Source organism: Rutidosis leptorrhynchoides, chromosome 7, assembly GCF_046630445.1.
Source record: "Rutidosis leptorrhynchoides isolate AG116_Rl617_1_P2 chromosome 7, CSIRO_AGI_Rlap_v1, whole genome shotgun sequence".
NCBI lineage: Eukaryota > Viridiplantae > Streptophyta > Magnoliopsida > Asterales > Asteraceae > Rutidosis > Rutidosis leptorrhynchoides.
Window position 1 is genome coordinate 61,520,986 of NC_092339.1, and position 26,490 is coordinate 61,547,475.

Below are 26,490 nucleotides of genomic sequence, written 5' to 3' on the forward strand. Positions count from 1 at the left end.
GCCGCAAGGTACAGCGTAAGCGTTTCTCCTGATACTGGCGCGGTGAGTGTTGGTAATTCAGCGAGCACCTTCTTCATCTCTTGAAAGGCTGATTCTGCTTCCTGAGTCCATACGAAGTCGTTTTCTTTAAACAATTCTTCAAAGTATTGAAGAATGGCAATTGTCACTCTGCGGGCTTCGATAAGAACCGCGTGATACCACGTGCGGGGTGTAAACGATGAATTTTGCTAAACATTCTGCGTCTGCGGAGGGATTGAAACCGTGGTACTTTAAATAGGTACATGGCCGCAGCATACCACGTGCGGGCCTACTGTTTCACCGCTAGTGCCCACCAAGATGACCCTTGAATCCACCGCGGAAAAATCCAACCGTGTGGTGGTGACTGGCGAGTTTGCCCTTGGCGGTGTAATCCCATCTGGATATATCGGCTTATACCTCAGAAAAGACTCGCCGGATACGGGCGGAAGATATGGCGCGTATCCCGCCCCCGTAGCCATAGCTTGCGTCTGCCGATTACCAGACGGCATATTTTGATTATCTGTTTGAGTACGTTCCGATGATTCCCCGGAAGTAATGATACTGTTAAAGAAAAAATTCAAAAAATTTTGTGAATAACAAGCCTTATAATTCAAAACTGTAAAAGAAAAAACAAATAAACATGTCTTGAATGAGTTCGACTCTCAATGAAAGCACCACTTGATCATGCATATTTTAACCATAGGGTTAATATGCCTGTTCAATGCGTAAAGTGAGGTTTAAGGATCTTAGAACAAGGCTCTCCAGTCCGGCTACCATGAATAACCCTGGCCGACATGATGATGTCGGCGGGGTGGCCAACTGATTAAGTCCACCTTCGATAACGATCGTCGATTAGAAGGCCCCAAGTAAGGTCGTAGGTGCTAGTTAATGAGAAACTAACCTGTTGACCTTGAGAAGATGTTAGACGATGCTAGTTACGTAAGACGTGTAGTAGATGATGGTTACGTAACGTGATTGTGTGTTTAGAATGACAATAAGGGTTTGTATATATAGGCAAACCCTAATTCTAGAATCATCTAAGATAATGATAATCTCTTCCATATCTAACTCCCTCGAATCTCGGATATAATTATGGAAAAGATATTGACTTGATGACCAAGTAACTGCCGTACCGGGAACAAAGGCATTTGATACATAACAGCATGCCGCATACCGCATACAAGGTATACGCATTCGCATGCTATCAAGGGCCCGCATACGGATGGAATGCGCATGCGGGTTGCGGTATCATTATTCATAAAAGATTTCTCGAAAATAGCGGGTCCGTTGACAAAGCTGACTCGAAAAGACATAGCCTTTCGATGGGGTGATGATCAAGAAAAGGCTTTTCAGACTTTGAAACAGTTATTGTGTCAGGCTCCAGTGTTAGCATTACCAGAAGGTTTAGATGAATTCGTGGTCTATTGTGATGCGTCCTTCGCCGAGTTGGGTTGTGTATTGATGCAAAGAGACAAAGTGATCGTGTAGGCTTCTAGATAGTTGAAAGTTCATGAAAGAAATTATCATGTACATGATTTAGAAATGGCTGCCGTAGTGTTTGCCCTGAAGTTATGGAGACATTATTTGTATGGGACACATTGTGTAATATGTACAGATCACAAGAGTCCGCAATATATTTTCTCTCAAAAAGAATTGAATATGCGTCAGAGACGATGGCAAGAGCTGATTAAAAACTACGATTGTGAAATTAAGTACCATCCGAGTAAAGCAAATGTCTTAGCAGATGCACTAAGTTGAAAAAAGTCTGATGAGAATGTGAAATTTTTGCGTTTGAGTATAACACCATATTTGATTGATCAACTACGAACTGTTCAAGCCTATGCTTTGGAGGATGAACATATTAAATCTGAACTTATGACTAAATGGAAATTTGATCTAATTGATGATTCTCGTGGACTTAAGACTTTAAATAACCGTATTTGGATTCCTATGCTTGGAGACTTGAGGGATTTGATCATGACTGAAGCTCACAAATCCAGATTGACAGTACATCCAGGCAGTAATAAGATGTATCATGATTTGAAATCCGTGTATTGGTTGCCGACTATAAAAACAGACATCGCTCGTTTTGTTGAAAAGTGTCATATTTACGATCAAGTGAAGGCAGAACACCAGAAACCGTATGGTTCGTCGCGTCAGTTACAGATTCCAGAGTGGAAATGGGAGCATATCACGATGGATTTTGTGACAAAATTACCTAGAACTCAAAGAAAACACGATATGATTTGGGTAATAGTCGATCGTTTGACCAAGAGTGCTCATTTTCTTGCTACTCGTGAGACAGCGTCATTAAGTGAACTTGCCGATTTATATGTGAAAGAGATAATTAGTCATCATGGTGTGCCATTATCGATTATGTCAGACAGAGATTCTAGATTTGTATCGAACTTCTGGAACAGTCTACAACAGAATCTGGGTACACGTCTGAATCTGAGTACGGCTTATCATCCTCAGACAGATGATCAGAGAGAACGAACGATACAGACGTTAGAGGATATGCTGAGAGCGTGCGTATTAGAATATGATGGATCGTGGGATACACATTTGCCATTGGTTGAATTCGCGTATAACAATTCTTATCATTCGAGCATAGGAATACCGCCTTACGAAATGTTATACGACCGTCGTTGCAGAACTCCGACTTGTTGGTTAGAAGCTGGAGAGAAACAGTTTGCTGGTCCCGAAATTGTTCAAATGACAGCTGAAAAAGTTGCTATTGCGCGAGAAAAGTTGAAGGCTGCCAGAGATAGACAAAACATGTATGCAGATCCGCGTAGACGCCCGATAACTTTTAATGTGGGTGATTGTGTGTATCTTAAGGTTTCACCGTGGAAAGGGGTTATCAGATTTGGTAAACGTGGTAAGCTTGCGCCAAGGTATGTTGGGCCGTTTCCAATTAGTGAGATTCTGAATGACCAGACAGTTGTGTTAGATATTGTAGAGACCCATCCTAATCCATCTGGAAGAATACATTACATTTGGTTACATCGCGAGGTATTTGACCTCTATATGATACATTTTACAAACATTGCATTCGTTTTTAAAAGACAAAGTTTCTTTACATCGAAAGTTTACGGCATGCATACCATTTCATAATATATCCGACTATAGTTGACTTAATAATAATCTTGATGAACTCAACGACTCGAATGAAACGTCTTTTGAAATATGCCATAAATGACTCCAAGTAATATCTCTAAAATGAGCAAATGCACAGCGGAAGATTTCTTTCGTACCTGAGAATAAACATGCTTTCAAGTGTCAACCAAAAGGTTTGTGAGTTCATAAGTTTATCATAAATAATAAAATTCATCATTTTGATAGACCACGAGATTTCATAAGTGTAATGGCTTCTATAAAAAAAAATGGATCACGACGAATCCTAACAAAGGTTGTGCGGACCAATTGTGTATTTAGTAGAAAAAGAAAAAAAATATATGTATTTTCTTGCTCCGTATAAAACTGAAATAAAGATAAAATAATGCAGTTAGTCCCTGAAGTTTGTTTGAAATTGTAAAATTATGGCAAGTGATCGAGTGGGTGACTGACTACACTATTTGGATGTATAGAAATTTTAAGCCATGTTTGTTTTTTACTTAATTAACTTAATACAATGTGACTTAATATAAAAAGCTATTGAAGGGTGTTTGTTTTTTACTTAATAAATAAGACACGTCTTAATTTGAAAAATCAAAAGAATTGTGAATTTCCATTTAAGTCCTCAGTTTTTAATAACTGCTATTTTAACTACCCAATTATAAGGTTGATTTTGTAAATTTAATTATTCAGACGTTTCTTCAGCCAAAAAAAACAAACAATAATTATTTATTTGTCAATTAATTTTTTCAGACGTCATATATATATTCAGACAAAAGGACTTGATAAAAAAAAAACAAACGGCTTTTGAGAACGTCTTAATATGTACTCCAGTTCAGAGGCCCCTGAATGTTCAAAATACAAAGTTTTGAACACACTCTCTAATCGCTCAAAGGAGGAAATTTTTTATTGACATCAAAGAAAATTAAGGTCGTTCTAAGTTCTTCCTACTAATTGAAGAATCCGAGCTCATATTGATCGATATAGTAGGTTTGCTTCTCTGATTTGCCCCTCTGTTTCGCGTATGAGGTCTTCATCGAATTGTTTGTTCAGGTCTCGGTGAAGCTTTGTTGGAAATCCTTGGTTCATGCATATAGATGTTTTGTTTGTTTGTAGTCACTTCTATGTGATCACCTGCATGGTTCATTTGGGCCATGCTTCTGCTTGTAATTATTCGATTTTTATTATAACATGCTGCTTTTATAAACCAATCGTTTTATATAAAACTATATAGTGAGATGCTCTAATCTCAATCTGTGGTAGTAAAAAGTACAGTTCTGTTTATTAGAAGCAAAATGGATATTAAACCTTTATTCACATAGGAAATCAAAGCATGCTGTAAAGCTAGTCAGAAGACAGAAAAAAAATAAAAAATAAAAAATAAAAAATAAAAATCTGTATATCATTTGATCTGATGACAATGCAACAATGGAGAAGGCAAAAGGTTCACACACTGTAATTTTCAGATTAGTATAATCCCCAAAGCACAATTTGACCCCAAAACAAAAAGGTGTTCAACTCCACTTGAAAGATGTTCAAAATATCATCACAAACACATATATATATAAGCATCACCACAATTTGTCAATTTTCTATATCTTTAACCTTTCTTAGCTGTGGCCTTTGTAGAATCGGTAGGAACAACAACTTCCTTTACCTTTAGAGCTTTAGGATCAAGTGGAATCGTCCCCACAGTTATAAAACCAGATGATGATTCACCAAACCCGTTGACTTTGATCGGCATTGACCCAACAGTCAAAACATCGCTCGATACTGCAGAAGCAGAAACAGTATTTTCCACAGGCTTGGTTTCGGTCTGATCTGGAGACGATATTGCAAGCGAACGTAAACGTAAAACATCATCTTCTGTTGGTTTTTCGTCAACCAATTGGGTATGATCAGTACCTGCAACACTTGGTACATTACTGTGTGAAGGATCTATATCGTTGTTCTGGCCCGAATTGTCATCTTTACTTGAAGTCAAATCGGAGAAACCGTTTAGTTTACGAGGGGGATGTAGAGCAGGCGTATATACTGGGGTGACACAGCTTTTGATCAGTAATCTCGCTTTCTCTTCTAGCAATATTTTCTGTCGACTCTCATAATACATAAAATCATCAAGTATCGAAGTCTTTGATACATAGTTCTTAAACACTTTCAACATTTCGATACCTTTCTTGAATCTAATCTGCAAATCATCAAAAAAGTATTAGATACACCAACCCAAATGTTGCAACCATACATGGTTGATAAAGACGAGTGGGTCGAGACGGATGGGACCTCGGAGCATGTAACAGTCAAAACGGGGTCGAGAAGAGGTCGAGACGGATTTGACCAACATTGACTTTTTATACATATTTCAAACAAAAACATTTAAAACTTACACATTTAAGAGATGTTCAATACTTTAAACATGGATATTTACCTTTAATTTGAAATAATTATGTTTGGAACACATATAAAAGGTCAACGTTGGTCGACATCCATCTTGACCCCGTCTCGTCCATATTTTAGGATTTTGAACGTTTTTTTACGTATGTTGACGTTTTTACCGTGTTTAATTGTTGACTTTTTTTAACGTTTTTAGATCCATTGAGACGTACACTAGTAAATCCGTGTGACGGCCGTCTCAGCCGTTTTTTCCAACAAAGCAACCATAGAAATAAATCGACTGTATAACAAAAATCTACCTCTTGTGTATCACGGCTATTTGTTACTGGTTTGTGCTCGTTGTTTTCTAGTATGATGTGACGAAAGTGTGGATTGGGCACATCTTTTATTATACGCCACTTCACCGGGAAACTTCCACTCCATTTGTCCTGCTGCCAAAAATCCATATCTTTATGAAACTCTACATGCCCAGTCATCTCAGCAACACCACAAAACTGTCCACTTGCATTAACCTGTCACATAACATATAACAAGGTGAATTTGTTAGCATATTACAGTGGAAAACATGCAAATAATTACAAGTTGAAATCTGAATATGCAACTTACAGAAAAAAAGAGAAAGATAGGACAGCCTTTAGAGTCCCTGGCTGATATTTGCTGGGCTTCTTCATAGGCACTATTCAGCTTCTTGTTTCCATTAGGTGTAGATGACCAGACATTATATTTAATACTCTTATGAACATCATCTTCGCTGTATGATTTTATAACAAAGAACTTTGCATTCACATATTCAACAGGGAAATCCTCCTTGTTATACTGATCCAGTGAAATTACAATATTTCCTTGTGCATCACTATTTCCAGCCCTTGTTGAATAAGCTTTGACAGTAAACCGAGAATTTGATGTGGTTGTTCTAGGACCACGGTTCTGTTCACCCAAAGTATTAGGGTTTCCATTCAGATCATTTGTAGTTTTGCCAAATGCTAACTTTGAACGAGCCTTTTCATCCAACACCCGCCCATTAACACTTGAACCGAAATTAGACAAACCATTACCAGAAGGAAAAGTAAATTTTAGCTTGTTATGATTAGATGCAGTTCTCCCATTTGAAAGACCATCAACAGCTTGAGCGCCACGACCCTGTTCAGAGTCGAAGATCAGAACAAAATATAATGATTAGCAAGTTAACAAGATAAAAAATACAGCCTAACGGGAACCACCTTGCCATTAATGAGAATTATTAAAATATATATGAAAAAAATGTTCATACCTGCATTATTTGTGATGCGGCCGAAACGGTCATATTGTTAGAACTGACACCATCATTAGCCAAAGTTAACTTGTTTGGTCCACCGTTACTTTTAACGCCTTCCGAACCTTTTCCAAAGGCATTTGTATGATTCGAAGCACCCCATCCTGGATTCAAGGTAAACATTCCACCAGCTGATGATGAATTACCATTGAACGCGGGCGAATCCACCCGATTAGCAGTTGACACTGCCATATCCATATATTGGTCCATTGTACCACTTGCGTAAGTCTCTGGACCAGGTTGAACAACCATGGGATAATAAGCTGGCGAAGACGCGCCGTTTTCATACGATACATAGTACTGTTGTGTCCCAACATAAGAGCCATCAGCTCCTATCATAGCGCCGGGAATGTAAGGATTATATGGGTTATATGGAGACTGTGCATATGCATAGGTAGGTGTATAATACACGTAAGGCATACTTTCTGTTTGTGAACCCTGAATTATAAATTAGACATAATGAGTACTCATACATTAACATGGATCCAAAATCCAACCTCCAAACAAAATAAGTTACAGCAGTTTTTGATACTTACTATGTACTGAATATTTTGACCATCCACACCAAAAACTCTATGGTGGTCATCCCAATCACCAGGCGATTCCAACCCTGTTCACATTACAAAAAAACATATAACAGTCATGATTACATTCTATAGCAAGACACTAACTTGTGCAGCAAGTCAATAATAACCAACAGCCCAAATTTGACATTTACCTGTACAAATATAGCCATAATTAGTAGCAGAAGGATAATACATGCCCTGGTCAAGCAAATACTCGGGCGCAACTTCGTTATACATCTTCTCAATTGGTCAGGAATAAAAAGTATTTGTTAAATTGTGAATTTGAGTCAGTAGTCCCTTAACCTGCAGCAAGAATCACATTAAGATCAACACAAAACTGAAACTACACATTCATAATAGATGAATATACATATATATAAGTATATAACTCAAACGCAGACCCCTTTTAACATATGACATAAACCCTAAAAAGCCCACTATAAAATTACAGAAACTAATAAAATAAATTGAAGGACGCACAAGTCGCAGATTTTTAACAAATTATAGCACAATTCATGTATCAATACCAATAAACAATTGACATCAACAGAAAGCAAATAGGCAAACGACAGAATTCAAATCATAAATTATTTAGAATCACACTTCGTGCGCGTGCGTTGGTGCGTGTATAAAATTTAATCTATATATTTATACAGATACACATATATACAGATATAGATATAGATATAGATATAGATATAGATATAGATATAGATATAGATATAAAGATTAATACAACGAGAAGGATTAGATATACCTGAAGAAGAAACAACAAAAAACGAAACTAAATTGAAGGCATAGAAGAAGAAGGAAGTTGAATAAGGGCAAAATTGTATGGATTGTGGATAGAGTTGAAGACGATAATGAATTTTGTACGAAAATAAAAATAAAAATTGTGAGGAAACCCTAACCCTAAGAGAGAGAAAGAGGGGAAATTTAGAGAGAGAAAGAAAAGGGTGGGAAGAAGAGAAAATTAAAACGCAAATATGGTGAAAGGATTGATTCGCCGGAACGGAGAGGGCCTTACTTATTTGTGGTAGGGAATTTTATAATTACAAATCCAATCAAAGTATCCTTTTTATGACGTCCTTTTGTTTCCTTTTCTTAAAAAAATAATAAAAAAATAATAATTTTAATGGTAATTTATTAACAATTAAAAATAATCACAAAACGATTATCTATATTGTACTCCGTAATGTCACGGACTTATCTCAATAAGCTCACGTGCGGCACTTAGTCTCTACTAAGTCAGCCTTACTCGGACCTTATAATGATTCAAGTAACCAAAAGAGAAAATATTATAGAACAAGTGGAATTGAAGAAAATACTTATATTGCTTGAGAATGCTTTACAAGAGAGAATGTTTGAGATTTGAGGTGTGGTGTGCCAAATGAGACCACCCCTATTTATACTACTTCTAACACAAAATGGATGGCTAGGATTAAATACAATGGATGGCTAAGATCTAAGAACTAGAAGCTTCATGTATCTAGATATTTCCATGGACATTCTATACCATTCCATGGAAGAACTCATGGGAAAGTTCTAGTGAACTTCCATGAGGTTCTTGGGCCTTCTTTGATTTTCACATATTGGGCTATAAACTTAGTGGGTTGGGCCATAAAATTGTTGGATTGTGACATTCTCCCCCACCTAAGCTCACGACGTCCTCGTCGTGTGATCCTCGTGATACTTCTTGATTTTGTCTGTGAACTGCCACAATAGGTCTTCGGCCTCCCAGCTTGCTTCACTATCGGGTAAGTTACGCCACTTAACTAGGTATTCTCTATAGCTCGGCACACCTCGTCTTCGTACCGTTCGATGTAACAAGATATCTTCCACCTCACGATCAAACGAAGTCGCAACTGCCATTGGTGCTCGTTTGGAAACTCCTCGTTCTGGTTCTTCCTCGTCCCCATGATAAGGTTTTAGAAAACTTACATGGAAGACTGGATGAATCTTTAACTTGGGCGGTAGTTGGACTCGATAAGATACGTTCCCAACACGTCCAATTACTGGGAATGGGCCTTCATATCTCCGGATCAATCCTTTGTGCACCTTCCTAAATGTTTTGAATTGTTGAGGTAAAAGCTTCACCATCACTTGGTCCCCAACTTTGAACTCAACATGTCGCCTTTTCTCATCCGCCCATTTCTTCATTTTCTTGGCCGCCTTATCTAGTGATGCTCGGGCCAAGTCGGCTTGTTCGTGCCACTCCTTCATCGTTCTATAAGCGGTTGGGCTGCTTCCATCATATGAAGCGGCCAAAGCATTTGGGGTCAAAGGTTGGCGTCCTGTCACCAACTCAAAAGGACTCTTCCCCGTGGACTCACTCCTTTGCATGTTATAAGAGAACTGAGCAATATCAAGGAGCTTAGCCCAATCATGTTGATTTGCACTTACATAGTGTCGAAGATAGAGCTCCAATAGTGCATTCACCCTTTCTGTTTGTCCGTCCGTTTGGGGATGAAAACTCGTGGAGAAATTCAAGTCCGTCCCCATGATCTTGAACAACTCTGTCCAAAAACGCCCTGTGAACCTCGGATCTCGATCACTTACTATCACATGTGGTATCCCCCAATACTTCACCACATTCTTGAAAAATAGTTTTGCGGTTTCATCCGCGGTAACTTCGGATGATGCGGCTATGAAGGTACCATACTTAGAAAACCGGTCTACCACGACTATAATACTCCCACACCCTTCCGACTTAGGTAAGCAAGTAATGAAGTCCATGGAAACACTCTCCCATGGTCCTTTCGGTGTAGGTAGCGGCTGTAATAGTCCTCCTGGTTGGCGTTGCTCTATCTTGTCTTGTTGGCATATTAGGCATGTCCGCACGTACGTCTCTACGTCGTCTTCCATCCTTGGCCAATAATAAGTGCCTTCTACTAATGCCAGTGTCCTCTTGATACCTGGATGACCAGCCCACTTTGAATCATGACACTCCTTCAAGATTGTCCGTCTAAGATCACCCCACCTAGGCACATATAACCGGTCTCCTTTGGTGAATAATAGATCACCCTTGAGCCAAAACCTTCGCGTTTTCCCATCTCGAGCCAATCCAACAAGGTTTTTGGCGATAGAATCATGCTCCAATCCCTCCTTTATACGATCTTGAAGGAAGAATTGTGGTTTTGTGATCGCTGCAAACTCCGCCTTACGACTTAGGGCATCAGCTACCACATTGGCTTTCCCAGGCTTATACTCCAACACATAGTCAAATTCGGCTAAGAAGTCTTGCCAACGAGCTTGTTTGGGGCTCAACTTCTTTTGGGTTTGAAAATAACTCGTTGCCACATTATCCGTCTTGATCACGAACCTTGATCCCAAAAGATAATTCCTCCATGTCCTCAAACAATGAATAATCGCTGTCATCTCTTTCTCTTGCACAGTGTACTTCCTTTCCGCCTCGTTAAGTTTTCGACTTTCGAACGCGATTGGGTGACCTTCTTGCATTAGAACTCCTCCAATAGCAAAGTCTGATGCGTCTGTGTGTAACTCGAACGGAATGGTCACATCCGGAAGTCTCAACACCGGTTCTTCCATGACAGCTCCTTTTAACTCCTCGAATGCTGCTTGACATTTCTCATCCCACAACCAAGCTTTATTCTTCTTTAACAATTCTGTCAATGGAGCTGCTTTCGCCGAGTATCCCTTGATAAAACGACGATAGTAGTTTACTAAACCAAGGAAAGATCGTAAATCAGTCACCTTCGTTGGTGCCTCCCACTCTTGAATTGCCTTGACCTTAGCCCCATCCATGAGTAACTTCCCATTTTTAATTCTATGTCCAAGAAAATCCACCTCCTCTAATCCGAATGAACATTTCTCTAGCTTCACATACAACTCGTTGTCCCTTAGTACTTGAAATACTTGCTTCAAGTGCCTCACATGATCTTCCATGGTGTCGCTATACACGACTATGTCATCCAAGTACACCACGACAAACTTGTCGAGGAACGGGTGGAATAATTTGTTCATCAAAGTACAAAATGTGGCAGGGGCATTGGTTAAACCAAAGGGCATGACTAGGAATTCATAAGCACCATACCTCGTCACGCATGTGGTCTTAGCCTCATCTCCTTCGGCAATTCGGACTTGATAATATCCCGATCTCAAGTCTAACTTGGAGAAGTATCTCGCCTTCATAAGTTGATCGAACAAATCAGCAATAAGTGGGATTGGGTATTTGTTCTTGATAGTTACCTTGTTAAGTGCCCGGTAATCTATACACATCCGCAAGGACCCATCCTTCTTTCTTTGAAATAGTACCGGAGCACCATACGGGGATTTTGACGGTCGGATGTATCCCGCATCCAGCAACTCCTTGAGTTGTCTTCGCAACTCCTCCAACTCGGGTGGTGGCATTCGGTATGGGGCTTTGGAAGGTGGTTTTGATCCCGGCTCCAACTCGATCGCATGGTCAACCTCCCTCCTAGGTGGTAACTTCTTTGGTAACTCCTTGGGCATGACATCCTTGAACTCATCGAGGACCTTCTCAATTTCCTTGGGTACCTCTAGTTTTCCCTTATCTTCGACCGTCTCTTGCTTTGCTACCGCTAAATAGCATGTCTCATTCTTGTTGTACCCCTTCTTGAATTGCATGGCCGAAAGTGACTTGGATGCACTCTTGCTTCCACGTTCGGTTGACACCATACAAGTCTTCTCACCATCCAAGATACACAGTGAATTAGCAAACGGCATAGGGAAACCGCGTACCTTATCTAGGAACTCCATCCCAAGTACTAACTTGAAGTCGTCCATAGGCACGACTGAGAGATCAATCATTCCTTCCCATTCTCCAATCTTCACATATACGTCTTTAGCCACCCCACTAATCGGTCTGGTACTCGTGTTCACCGTCTTCAACATGCCACTCTCTTTTGTTTCCTTAAGTCCTAGCCTTTTGGCTTCATCGGTGGAGATAAAGTTATGAGTTGCTCCCGTATCCACCAAAGCTCGTACCCGATCTCCACAAATGTTAATATCTACGAATTGGAGTCCTTTAGCCACTACCTTGGGTATCTCCGTCTTGGCCTTGATTGCGTTGAGGATATGCATTGATCCTATGCACCGCTCCTCATCCTGACAACCCGCCTTTTGAGCTTCCATAGCATGAAGGCTAGCTTTCTTCGGACAATCTCGGGCTCTATGCGGTCCATCACATATGAAACATCCATCATTCTTGTAAGAAGTTTTTATGCTCTTGTTATTCCCGGTTGGTGGCTTACGTGTATTATCATTCCTTGATTGGGCGGGCTTATCTCCCCCACCTTTCTCATGGCTCACCTTCTTATCTTTTGACTTGAACGAATCTTTCCTATTAGCATGGTCGACTAGTGCCTCCGCTTGAGCAATTGCGGTGGCAAGGTCTTGGACTCCTCGTCTCTCCAACTCCGTTTTAGCCCAAGGTTGCAAACCATCGAGAAAATAGAAGAGGAGAATATCATCGGGAATATTTGGGACCTCCAGGCTAAGGTTCGTGAATTCTTTAATATACTCCCGAATCGTCCCGGAATGATGTAATTTACGTAGACGACTCATCGCATCCTTTTGAGCATTCTTGGGGTAGAATTGATTCTTAAGTTCAGTAAGGAAATCATCCCAAGTATCAATAGTAATCGTACCTTTCTCGATATCTCCATATCGACGACGCCACCATAACGCTGCGGTATCCTTCAGGTAACGGGTTGCCGTCTTGATCTTCATTGCATCATCCACTATGTTGACTCCCTCCAAGTATTGTTCCATCTCCCATATAAAATCATCAACCGCTCGGGCTTCCCGCTTCCCCACGAACGGTGACGGCTTGGGAACGTCCACCTTCGGATCATTGCATCCAGTGTTGCTACCCCCACTAGCCATGAATCTCAAACAAGAGTTCATGTTGGTTTGTAAATCCACGAGGCGTTGGTGAATAGTGGAGACCTCCCCCTCCATTTCGCCTCGCAACTTCGTAATCTCACCCATGAGCATACCCCTTAAGTCATGGATCTCACGTCGCATGTCAACGTCTAGCACGTTGATTGCACTCTTGCAATCATCTTTCAATTCGTCAAAGTCCCCGTCCAAACCATCCAAACGTTGGTGGACGTCTTCGACCTTTGCTTTCACGTCGTCCATGGATGTCTCTACATCCATGATCCTCTTGTCCAAGTTTGCGACAAAGTCTTTGGACATACCTCGGTTCTTCTTGGCTCCTTGTCGAGTCTCTACCCGACCACGAGTCTCATCACCCATCACACCACTTGTTGCGCTCACATTCTTCTCGGTCTCGGTTGCCATCTCCTTGAATCAACCTTGCTCTGATACCAAATGTCACGGACTTATCTCAATAAGCTCACGTGCGGCACTTAGTCTCTACTAAGTCAGCCTTACTCGGACCTTATAATGATTCAAGTAACCAAAAGAGAAAATATTATAGAACAAGTGGAATTGAAGAAAATACTTATATTGCTTGAGAATGCTTTACAAGAGAGAATGTTTGAGATTTGAGGTGTGGTGTGCCAAATGAGACCACCCCTATTTATACTACTTCTAACACAAAATGGATGGCTAGGATTAAATACAATGGATGGCTAAGATCTAAGAACTAGAAGCTTCATGTATCTAGATATTTCCATGGACATTCTATACCATTCCATGGAAGAACTCATGGGAAAGTTCTAGTGAACTTCCATGAGATTCTTGGGCCTTCTTTGATTTTCACATATTGGGCCATAAACTTAGTGGGTTGGGCCATAAAATTGTTGGATTGTGACAGTAAGATATATAATCGCTATATACAATAAAAAAATTTCAGCTTAATGACACTTACAGATTTAGAAAAAAAATTATACTAAGTTTTCAAATTTCTTAATTCATGTGTCGGTTTGAATTTTTTATTTTATAATATTATTATTTGTGATTTGTGATTCAAATATATTAGACTAAAAAAATAATATTGGTGGGAATACACTTGTAGGCTCGTAGTAAATAATATAATATTTAATTATGTACATATACAATACAATTACAATATCCAATGATATATGAGTTCAGAAAACACAAAAGGTATAATAATAATAAATTTAATAAAATAATTTATTATAGAAAATCTGGATGTTGTGAAGCAACAACAAAGCTGCCTTTGTCTTCTGAAAAATCTGTGTTCTAGAATGACCTAGTTGTTTATGCACAATAATCCCATTATTTGACCTTACATCCCGTCCAAAAGTACAAAATTGAAAATAAAATATAAAATATAATTCATCGATAACATTATTTGTTGTTTATTACTATTGGTAAGGAGAGTATATAAATTTTTCTAGGTAGTTATAGGAGGCTCGTTTATAGATAGTCTTTTTGTTAACTTTTTAGACGCGAGCTTCCGTTTCCCCTGTTTCTTTTGTATTCTTATTGAGGGCATTTTTCTTTGGAAAACGACCTCATTTCTATATGAGTTTTAGGTATTTTCGCCGGAAAAAAAAGGAGGGTATATAATATAAAATAATGATATTGATTGTAGTGAAACCCGTTATCATAGGTACAAATAAAGATACCAAGAAATGTGACACTTGCTCAAACCCGAAAACATAAATGGTTTAAAAGAAATTACTAGAATGCGACGCATTCACAACTACGTAGCGCATTCAATCTGGCGCATTCCCGATAATGCGACAGGTTGCCCTCAATGCGACGCTTTCACCTCTACAACCTACTCATTGACTAAAGAGGAATGTGACGAATTCTCTACAATGCACTACAACGTCTCAATTAAGGCACATTTGACACCAGACATGGGTCACCAATTAATCAGTTTTGCGCCGCATTCCTCTCATGCACCATAATTTCATCATTTGTATATATTTTTTGTCATGGCTGATAACGCGGCCCAAAACGCAAGTTTATGACTTTAAAGGTTGTATAAGTTGTCTACACAACTTAACAAAAACGCCCAACTAATTATGAACAATACATAATGACCTCTTTCTACTCATTTCGGTCTAAAGCTTGACAACTTTTACCAAAATCTATATATGCAAAATATGAAACCTATCAAAGCAATTTTGTCTTAACCAAATTATATAAAGTCATATATGATCATATATACAGGGTTTACAAAACAACCTTATATAAATTTTAATCCATAAGGTCACACACGACCAAATTACGTACCTCAACCTTCATTACTCGTAGCGAAGACACAGTTACCCATGACGCAAAATACGAGTGTGATTATTGGAGAATAGCTAACCCAAAACGAGTAAGTCTGCTACCCTTAGTCACAAACGAGTAACACCATGAGAACTTCAATCTACTATCTTGTTCTTTAATTTCACTTAACGCTGCTTGAACCCATAGAAGAAAGAAACCACTAAACCGTAAGCAACAGTTTAATAAGTACAAATCATATAATAATTACACATATATACTCGTACTATCTTTACGACAAATGTAAATACACAATCATACCGCACATGTTATCACATTTACATATATAAAACCCCATGTAGGTAACACATGGTTTGTAATACTATTACCATCTTCTATGTCATTGCATCTCTCTATCCACCTAATTATTAATCTATCACAACTCGACCTACTTAGGAACTTAATTATCACAACTTATCCTGCTTAGGTACTAAATTTTTCAACTTGTCCTACTTAAGAACTTAAATTATACGGAGGATCAGTTTGTCCCACTCAGAAACTTAATCATATTACTTGTCCCATAAAAGAACTTTACTTTTCCCGCTTCAGAACTAAATCACCTTAATTTTTATTTTCCAAAAAGCAATAACTTATATAGAAACGAACTCGTTGATATGACTGAGAATTATGATATACCAGATGAGCCCATGAACAATGCAAGGCCAAGAGACAAACAACCACGCCCAAATGAATTAAAGATGCGTGTACCAATTAGATAGTTTGTCAGAGTAAAGTTGTTGTGGTTGTTACGGTCGTTAGGGTTAGAGTTGTAATAAATAGAAGTTGTAGCAATGCAATCGATATCAAATTCTTGTTATCAAAATGAAATTTGTGTTTACACTCTCTAATTTATAAGAATAATTGGCCCTCTCGAATTAGATCGTATCATTTTGATGCTTTCATTGTTCTTGAAGCTTTAACAATGGCAAAATCAATTTTAACACATACATATGCAATTGAACGACTGACTGATATAACAACAGTGTCGGCAAAATTGGGTCTAAAGTGTCAGTAAAACAAATATAACAGTGTAAAAATAAATTTCTTTGTGGTCAATAAATTTCTTGTTGAAAAAAATGCTATAAATGCATTCCTTAACGTTTCAAAGGGTAAAATAAAAGCTTAAGTGATGCAATAAATCTATTGTTGAAAAAAATGCCTTTCCCTAAACGGAAAGAATGAAAATGACATTCGTTTATTCTTTGTGGTCCTTGATTTGATGATTTCAAAACATAACGCGTCTAAGAAAACAACCCATTTCCTAGAAATTGCACCCAAAAAAAATAATCAAGAACCCTTTACTTCATCACAAAGCTACACATAATAATACATTTATTAGACAACTCACAATCATGACGCACTCTCTTTCCAAGACTGACTGCCACGTCAACCCTACATCAACAGTTCATTCTCATCACTAACATTTTGCTAACATCCATTGCATAATCATCACACACTTCCTCGCATCCACTAAATTAATTAATTATTTAAAAGTACAAGTGACAAGGCAAAATGTACAAGAAATATATGCTTTCAGCACGTCTTCAATTATGCTTAGCAACGGCAAAAAGTACGCGTTTTTGAAGACTTGCCATGACATTGATGCTAATATCGGTGTCTTTGAAGACTTGCCAAACGGCGGGACCGTTGTGAGTGGACTTATACGAGAAAACATAATGTAGACTAAAAAGGCGAGCACACTGTAAAAGGTGTCTCTTAGAAACAGAAACTTATCTGAATGCTAAACAGTCAATTATATTATTAACATGTTTTGCATCTTAAAAACCTACATGATTGACGATGATATTTTAAAAAGAATTTTAAGAGCACATACAAAACATAATTTGCGTAAAAAGACATCAGAGGACCTAGAATGTGCAAAGTTTTATAGCATGACGGGCGAAAGGAAATATATATCTGATTTATAACTACAAGGGTCACTACAATCGTAAACGAAAAATAAAGACTTCATAACAAGAAAAGTACATTGGAAACTAGTCAGTTTGATCAGCATTGAAGACCAAAAATGACACCACAAACATCATACTCGGATGCATCACAAACATCCAAACAAGTGAAAACTTTCTAGCCCATTAATCTAATGAATGCTGTTTAATCTTCAAACATAGCAGAAACAAATAAACAGACCAGTAAGTTTAAGGTTCATTCGCAACTTCCGGGACCAAGGAAGGATTGGTACTACTCGCGGGCCCCGAAAAGCCCGTCTCTTGTTGCATGCCCGGAGATATAAGAGCCATCCCGGGTTCAGAATTTTGAGGCGGCGCACCAACTACAGGAAACTCTGCTTCTTTCTGATCAAATTTAGACTCGCGACGTCTCACACGTCTAACAGGTGTTCGGCTCCGGCTCCGGCTACGGCTATAGCTTCGGCTCCTTCTGGGGCTACGACTACGTGACCAGCTGCGACTCCTACTTCGGCTCCAGCTCCGACTTCGACTCCGGCTGCGACTATAACTTCTTCCCCGGCTACGATCACCATCTCGTCTATTATCATATCGACCTGCACCACGACCACGACCGCCACCACGATCCATGAATCTATCATTCCGATCCCAACCGCCATCTGGACCACCGAGTCGACCACCACGACCACCAAAGCCGCCATCCCTCCCTCCACCACGACCACCAAAGCCGCCACCAAAATTATCCCTAGGACCACCACGACCACCAAAATTATCCCTAGGACCACCACGACCTCCAAAACCATCATCCCTCATACCACCGCCCCTGCCGCCAAATCCACCACCACGACCGCCAAATCCACCATCCCTCATATCACCACGGCCACCACCAAATCTGCCGCCATCCCTCATGTCACCTACACCAGGACCACCACCACCACGCCCACCAAACCCACCATCTCTACCGTCAAAACCACGGCCCCTAAAACCACCATCTCTCATGCCGCCACGACCACCTCCAGAATCCCAACGGCCACCACCACCTCCGGAGTCAAAACGACTCATTCCAACCCGATCCTTGCCAAAACCAGGCCCACCTCGACTGGCAATCTCCCGCACCTCGTTTGGTACAATCTGATTAGCTCCCTCAAGAACTTTAATAAGATCAGGTGCATGTTTCCAGTCCTGTTCAGAGAAAAAAGTGTAGGCCACCCCTTTTGCCCCCGCCCTCCCAGTTCGCCCAATTCTGTGAACATAGTCTTCCACACCATTCGGGAAATCGTAATTAATCACCACCCTGCATACAATGATATAATATTATAATCTTATACCTGGCAACTGAGACCCATACTCTCAAATTTGGGTGAAATGGGTCAAGCTTTCGGGTCAATTGGGTCTTGAGAAAAATTAGGCCTTGCAATGTAAACCAAAACTAAAAAAATATCCAACAAGTTTTTTCCAACCTGGTCAAATGGGTATCAAATCCTAAAGTTCAATAAAGAGAGGTCTAATGAGTCTTGTAAATGGGTCAAACGGGTCGAGTATAACAAGTTTCATCCATCAATCATTCAAAAAAGCATTAATAGTATTATCAATCATTATGTATATTAATATTTTCTCCTATATATAATTATAATAAATAGTAATAACTAAAAGTAATAACTAAAACAATATTATAAATGTAAAAAATCAAATGTAAAAGAATGACCCGTTTGAACCTAGTTGATCCATTTGACCCATTACCCGTTTCGACCTATTACCCAAACCGACCCAACCTGACCCGTTTGGATCCATTTGTAACTTTTACCGGTTTGACCCATGACCCATTTCAACCCAAAACCGTTTTGGCCCGTTACCCAACCGACCCAACCTGACCCGTTTGCCTAGCAATAGAACTTGATATTTAACTGAAAGGGAGTTCGTATTTGTTTTAGTTTGATTATTACCTTACGTCCTTGACGTCAAGGCCTCGTGCAGCAACGTCTGTAGCAACTAAAATCGGAGCCTTTCCAGAACGGAATTGATTTAAAACCCAGTCTCTTTCACCTTGAGATTTGTCTCCATGAATGGCTGCAGCACCAAAATTGCGACCGATACTACGTGTAAGCTGGTCACATAATTTTTTGGTTGAACAAAATATTATGATTTTGGAACCCCGTTCTTCAGATCTTAGAATCTGCTCCACACGTCTCTGTTTCTCCATTTGAGGAACCACTTCAACATACTGAAAAATTGGCAACAGACTTTGTTTAACTATGGCTTATATAAACGACTGTATCAAAGAGAGAATACAAACTAGCATCAAACCGTATGCTAAATTCCTCAAACTAACATAACTAAATTCCATTTTTGTGTATTCCATTCTGCCTTGCACGTTGCAAACATATGAATAATAGGAAAAATAAAAGCCATTTCGTCTAAGAGACTTATGATGTAATGTTGTACCTGTGTAATAGACTTGTTTGCAGCAAGCTCATCTGCATTACCAATGTTGACCTGAACAGGTTTAGCAAGAAGATCACCGGCTATTTTCCTAACTTCTTTAGGCCAGGTGGCAGTATACATAAGTGTTTGCCTGATAGGGGGTATTTCGTTGACAATCTTCCTTATCTGAGGCTCAAACCCCATATCAAGCATCCTATCAGCCTCGTCAAGCACAAGAAGTGACACCTGGCGAAAGTCAATTTTCCTCATTTCAAGAATATCATTTAGACGGCCAGGAGTAGCTACAACAATATCTGCTCCTCGTTCCAACTCCTTCAATTGTGGTCCTTTGGGTGCACCACCATACAAACACTGATCAAAATTTCACACACACACATATCAACAGATATATAAGTAAACATAAGATTTTAGACCTTGCTATTCAGGGAGTACTCAGTCAGGACTTTGGAGGGAGTAATTGGCGAATAAGGGATTAATCGGATTGGACATTTTATACATTTAGATAATAAATTTCAAAATTATATGAGTAAATGTAGATAAAAACCATAAATATGAACATAAACTTTTAACATAATTGTCTAAAAACAGAAACTTTAGGATAACTCTCTAAAAACATGAACTTTAACATAATTGTCTAAAAACATAAACTTTAACATAATAGTTCATTTGTTTAAAAACTCCAATATTCAAGTTTAAATACATGATAAAGTGTTGACCAATTTTGTCTTTGACCGACTTTGACCAACAAAATCGGTTTTGACCCATTAACCGACGTTGACCCATTAACCGACGTTGACAAATTAATTAAACATATTTTGGAAAATGGGATCAGTCTGTTTGTAAAACAGAGTAATCGGGGATTAATCCGGAGTAATCGGGGTTTTTTGCAACAGTGAGTATTCATATAAAATACAGTAAAGGTAGTATTTGAAAACTCACAGTGCAGGAAATTCTGATTGATCGGCCAAACTTGACAGCCTCGTCTTGTATTTGAGTAGCAAGTTCTCTCGTGGGAGCTAAAACGACAACTGTGGGCCCGTTTTGGGGATTATTGTGACGCTGTCTAAGCAGCATGAAAGCAGGAATCAGATAGCCTAACGTTTTGCCAGAACCAGTCTTTGCAATTGCGACTATGTCTCTACCCTGCAACGCGATAGGCCAGGTTTGTGCCTGAATAGGTGTTGGAGAAGCAAAACCAGCAGCATATATCTGAAACAAAACCAAATGTTGTAAACCATCTAGATTAACAAAACATGTTTGGATTGATTGTGATGCATTTTGGTTAAAAGTGAAAAAAAGAGACCCTAGAAATTAAATAATGTCTGAAGTGGGGAAAAAAATTTGATTATATGAAGGCCTACAGATAGAGTTGCTTACTGAAGCAACTCGAGGCAAGAAAAAGGTGCAATTAAGACGAAAGAGGCGGAGCCAACGTCAGAATTTGCAGCCTAACTCAAAATAAATGTTCCGAAAGTGTGTGAATAGCAGAGCAGCGTACGACATGTGCTCCGTTTCTGGAACAGATATCGCACCTGCGTCAAGTCAAGAAACGCCACAAAATACTTGTTATAAAGTTACATAACAAACATACTTGTTATAGGTTACAGTACACGGTTTAAGAAGATGAAGCTTCTAGTTGCACGGAAGAACGACTTACCTCTCTCAATAATTCTGGGGGGAATCCAGTGGACTCAAAGGACATGAATGGAGCTGGAACATTATCACCCTATGAATTCAAACTCAAGATCAGTAATATACTATATACTATACTCTTATACTATGTAACTATACATAAGTGCATATATGAAAACAAGGTTTCACACACTAGCTAGGTGTGTTGTGGACCTTTTATACATTGTGTGCTGCTTGTACAAGTAAACAGACTAATAAACTGTATGGTTTCAAAGACAAGATACCACTTATAAGGTGTGTACAATGACACTGTCACAAAATAAAGTATTAACATCAATAAAATATTTAATAATAGCAAAAGTCTTTGGACTTGATGTCCAGATTTTCATTCATAGTATGCTGGATGATGTGCAAGACTTTGAGCCTTATGTAACTTAATCTCGTTACGATAAAAAACCTGATTTTATATATGCTGTCTTATATCAACCCAATTTCAATACAAACATTATGCTTGTATAAGAAATCAACTTTTATGACGTACAATTATATAAATATCATAACGAAACATCATCATTATCATCATCATCCATATTTTAGGTCAGTAAACAAACCGATGCTGTTACGTCGTGCTTCTGACGATAAAGGTCAACAGATGATACGTTCATAGCATCTGGAGAGGCCATAACGGCTGGATTAGGCCTCATCATCGGATTATTCGTGTAAGGTGGGCCACCAGCAGCTTGTCCATACATGTTATGTGAAGCGGGTCCACCGTGGAGATTAGGTGGCACATTTTGAGGCAAAGGACCACCAGGTTTCATTTCCTGAACCATCATAAATGACATCAGCAATTATAAAAATAAAAATAATTATAGCCTTTTAGAACATGAAACTCCTAAATAAATGTACAATACTTTACCTGCTGAGTTCTTGCCATTGGGATTGCAGCAAGCTTAGGTTGGTGAGGAACCATAGCGGGCCCCGGCCCACCATTTTTAGCGTTATAATAGTGATCATTCCCGCCTTCGAATCCCATGTTAGATCCTACTGGTGGAACATTTGGCTGCTGACCATGCACTTGGCCCATTTGATTCTGGAACTTTGGTCCATGTTGCTGATAGTCAACACCACCCTGCTGCAGTTGACCATAAGGAATAGGTTGCTGCATACCAAACTGAGGCCCACCATATTGTGTAGCTTGACCAGGTAGACCACCAATAGGTGGTCCTTGGTTAGGATTATTAACATCTAATGGTGGTCTCTGTTGAGGCATGTTTGGCTGATACCCCATGTACTGCATTGGCTGATGGTTATACCCATAACCTTGTGATTGTTCCATATTAACACCCTGGTATGTTTGAGGCATGTTACTTGCTTGCTGAGGTGGCTTTTGTTGTTCAGGAGCCGAATACATTTGATGTGTTTGTTGACCAGGTATACCATTCGGTTGTTCTATCCGTGCACTTGGTACTGATGCAGGTTTAGGTGCAGTAGGCACAGGAGGTGGGCCCGATGGCATTGGAGGAGCTGCAGCGGCGGGTTTCTCATACTGGGTGACGTTAGTTTCGGGATTCCAATAGTACATGACACCTGTACTACCGTCAATTAAACCCTTCCAGGGTTCTGGTAATGTTGGATCAGGTGGAGCATAACGCGGACCCATGGCGTCAGAAGCTCCATCAGCAGACATTGTTGATGGGAGCTATAAACCTGAAGTTTAAAACCTGTATACATAATTGTTTATATTATAAAACATACAGTGGACTTTAAACCTGTAATCTTAAAGAAGCAAATATTTCAGCTGCTGAAAGTGCAAACGTTATAAATGACTAGTCATATGGTCGGTTATTCAACTGTATCTGAGAACGTGGATTTACAAGATTATAAGATTTTAAACATTCGAAAGCGCAGTTACAGAATACACGTACAACATTGCTATTTCAGTTCACTAATTGCATTAACTCCATATAGAAAATACTAAATAAATGTAACGTCGTCATATGTTAGCTAGCGATTGAACACGCCCAAAACACCTACTATAAGGCGTTTTTGACAGCATAAACTGGAGTGTTATATCTATGTAAATATACCTAACTATCATAAAAACATCCGTTCAACGATATTATACAATCTTCCAGTGGCTCTGTTGCAATTGTAAGCATGTAAATAAAATTCAATATAGAAACTTCCTAATCTGAGATAATTAGGTCATAAATCGAGACTAAAATATACAGTAAAACCTTATTATTACAAATCTACAAAGAAAACTAAAAGCGATAAAAGGACAATAATAAATCAACATGTAATCGAGGTTATGTACGCAAAAAATTGGAAGTATTATCGGTGTGAATTAGGTCATACCGTTGTTTGAATCGATCTACAAATATCTCCAGAAGTAGAGATAGATGTGTATGATGATGATGATATATATATAGATATAGAGATAGAGAAGAATCTAAAAAGAGGGGATTCGAATTGTATGATGATTTTAGGGTTAGGGAGGGTGAACAGTGGATTTGGTAACCCTCCGATATTTTGCTTTTGTGGGCGGAAGAGTCTGTGATCGATTACAATTTGTACGAGCTAGGGTTGGAGGGGCGTTTGGCTGTTGAAAAAAAATAGGTTAGTTTCAATGGTAAAAAATATATATATATATTTTATTTTTGACTTTATAAATTAAAAATAACATGTTTTTTTTTTTTTAACAGCAATTCATTAATAGAAGAATAATTACAGTGTTAGGGAATGGGCAAAATTGACCCAACCCGAGAGTTATACACGAAAATTACAAGTTTGCGAGAGCACAAACCCAATCACGAATATAAACATAAACATTATTATTTATTATACAACATTAAAGGATTGTGAAATATAAGCTAGGATTAATCAACCAATTTTATCAATCCAATGTCTTTCCTTTTAACCGATACGATATCCACTCGAATGACTTAAGTTGAATTTCGCTTAGAGTCATCGGAGAGGTCCAAGCTTTGTCACGAAAAACCTTGTTATTTCTATTCTTCCAAACGAAGTACGAGGTTACCCACTCAATTGCTTGCCAAATTTTCCTTCCCAATTTACTCATTTCAACCGTAGTATTGCCTCGCAATATCTCACTTATACTTAGATTCGAGAAGTTCCCCAACCCGCACCAACTATATACCCGATTCCACACGTCCATAGCATACTTGCAAAAAATCAATGAGTGCTCAATCGTCTCTACATCATCATCACAAAGAGGACATCTAACACTATGGAGATCGATACCTCGTTTATCGAGCTCGTGCCTAACTGGAATGCGCTTCTTGATTGCTCTCCAAACAAATACTTCAAGTTTCTTAGGAAGAAGATTACTTCGATTTGTTTCCTCAATACCCAAAGAACTCGGAAGCATCTGATCTTCAATAATTCGAGAAAGAGTTTTGACCGTGAAGTGACCTGACGAAGAAAGAGCCCATGTCCACGAATTTTGTTTACTTGAAACACAGTTAGTACCTGCACACAAATTCATTAGTTCAGCAAGTTGCGATTCTGCTCGACTCGTCAGTTGTCTCGTCCAATCCCATCTAAAGTTTCGACCAGAAGCATCAACATATATGTAGCGACCCCGACAAATCGTCAAATGACGGCGTCATCTACGTATGGTCCCATTACATGGTCGTAAGTCTTTATAACAAAGTTTGACCGAAAAATATGTCGCATTCATTTCATAAATAAGGATGTTTCAAAGTTTACAAAAGTAGTTTCCATAACAAGTACATAACAATGTTTAAAGTTTGTATGAAACACGTGCGACACAATTAAAAGTAGTCAAAAAGACGCTCCACGTATGCAAGTATACTCGACATCCAATGCAAGTATCAAAAAGTATGAGCGGAAGCATGCATCACCTAAGTTCAAGGACCTGAGAAAAACATAGAGAATCTGTCAACGAAAACGTTGGTGAAATCATAGGTTTAAATAAGTAAGTGAGTAAAAGTAAGTTGAACCACAAGATTTGCGACATCGATAAAGTCATAGTACATTCTAAAAGTTAATATTCACGAGCACTCAATTATCAAAGCTTAACATTCCGTCCGTTGAACCCCGTAATAATAGTGTTAGAACATACACTGTTTCCCGAAAATATATTTCACCCGTAGACGGTAGCGAACCGTCCGAAGTGAGGGTTTGTCAAACCCATATGGCCATATAACATAAGTTCTCGCTTACACCATCTGATGTAACTAATGATAATCGAATTGAGGATTTGTGTTCAAACTCGTATGTAGAATGTTTGTTTTCCCTGTACTTGTGTTCACGTAGTTTAAAAGAACGTTTATGTTTTCTCATCCCAAAAGTAAGTTCAAAAAGAGTAAAAGTGGGACTATGATCTCACCTTGTATGCACGAACCAAAAAGTACTTCGACAAGTAACGTGTGCAAAGAACAATGCTAGTCTTGACCTAAACAAATAGGTTGTATCAATAACGATAGTCACGAAGGGTCAAAGATGTTCAATTAGTCCTATGGCTCGTTAAGACTCGATCATAATAGCATGTGAATCAAATTGTCATGTTTCATGCAAGGTACAAGTATAAAAGCATGTTAGAACGATTGCACAAACAATTGGTTAAGTTTGATTAAAAGTCAACTTGGTCGGGTCAAAGTCAACGAAAAAGTCAACATGTTCGGGTCGGGTCCCGAACTATTTTTCTGAGGTTTTTAATCATATATGAGCATGTTAGAACAAGTTTCATGTGAATCGGAGGTCCGTAGTATGCTAAACATTTTTCGTATTTTGGACATGGAGGTCAGAACCTAACCCCCTTATATGTCGCGCCGCGACAGGAAAGGCCGCGCCGCGGCAAAGGCCGGGTGCTGGTGCCTGGCCAGTCCCAAATGTTCAAGTC

General features: G+C 39.0%; 3 protein-coding genes across 3 annotated transcripts; all 3 read right to left on the minus strand.

The window, feature by feature from the left end:
* Positions 1-4,506: 4,506 nt before the first annotated feature.
* LOC139857138 (uncharacterized) lies at positions 4,507-8,404 on the minus strand. The gene is made up of 7 exons (XM_071845866.1): positions 8,162-8,404; positions 7,557-7,707; positions 7,375-7,448; positions 6,797-7,276; positions 6,133-6,666; positions 5,826-6,038; positions 4,507-5,323 (listed from the first exon to the last, which is right to left on the minus strand). Exons 2-7 carry the CDS (start codon positions 7,639-7,641, stop codon positions 4,736-4,738), a joined length of 1,974 nt encoding a protein of 657 aa, XP_071701967.1. The 5' UTR covers positions 7,642-7,707; positions 8,162-8,404; the 3' UTR covers positions 4,507-4,735.
* Positions 8,405-17,549: 9,145 nt separating this feature from the next.
* Positions 17,550-24,199, minus strand: LOC139858574 (ATP-dependent RNA helicase-like protein DB10). The gene is made up of 8 exons (XM_071847412.1): positions 23,961-24,199; positions 22,519-23,323; positions 22,211-22,423; positions 21,625-21,693; positions 20,907-21,176; positions 19,968-20,318; positions 19,469-19,746; positions 17,550-18,819 (listed from the first exon to the last, which is right to left on the minus strand). The coding sequence occupies exons 2-8, from the start codon at positions 23,287-23,289 to the stop codon at positions 17,757-17,759; spliced, it is 3,015 nt and encodes a 1,004-aa protein (XP_071703513.1). The 5' UTR covers positions 23,290-23,323; positions 23,961-24,199; the 3' UTR covers positions 17,550-17,756.
* A 299-nt stretch (positions 24,200-24,498) lies between these two features.
* Positions 24,499-25,110, minus strand: LOC139859292 (uncharacterized). Its single transcript, XM_071848087.1, has one exon. It carries the CDS (start codon positions 25,108-25,110, stop codon positions 24,499-24,501), a length of 612 nt encoding a protein of 203 aa, XP_071704188.1.
* Between the last annotated feature and the right edge of the window lie 1,380 nt (positions 25,111-26,490).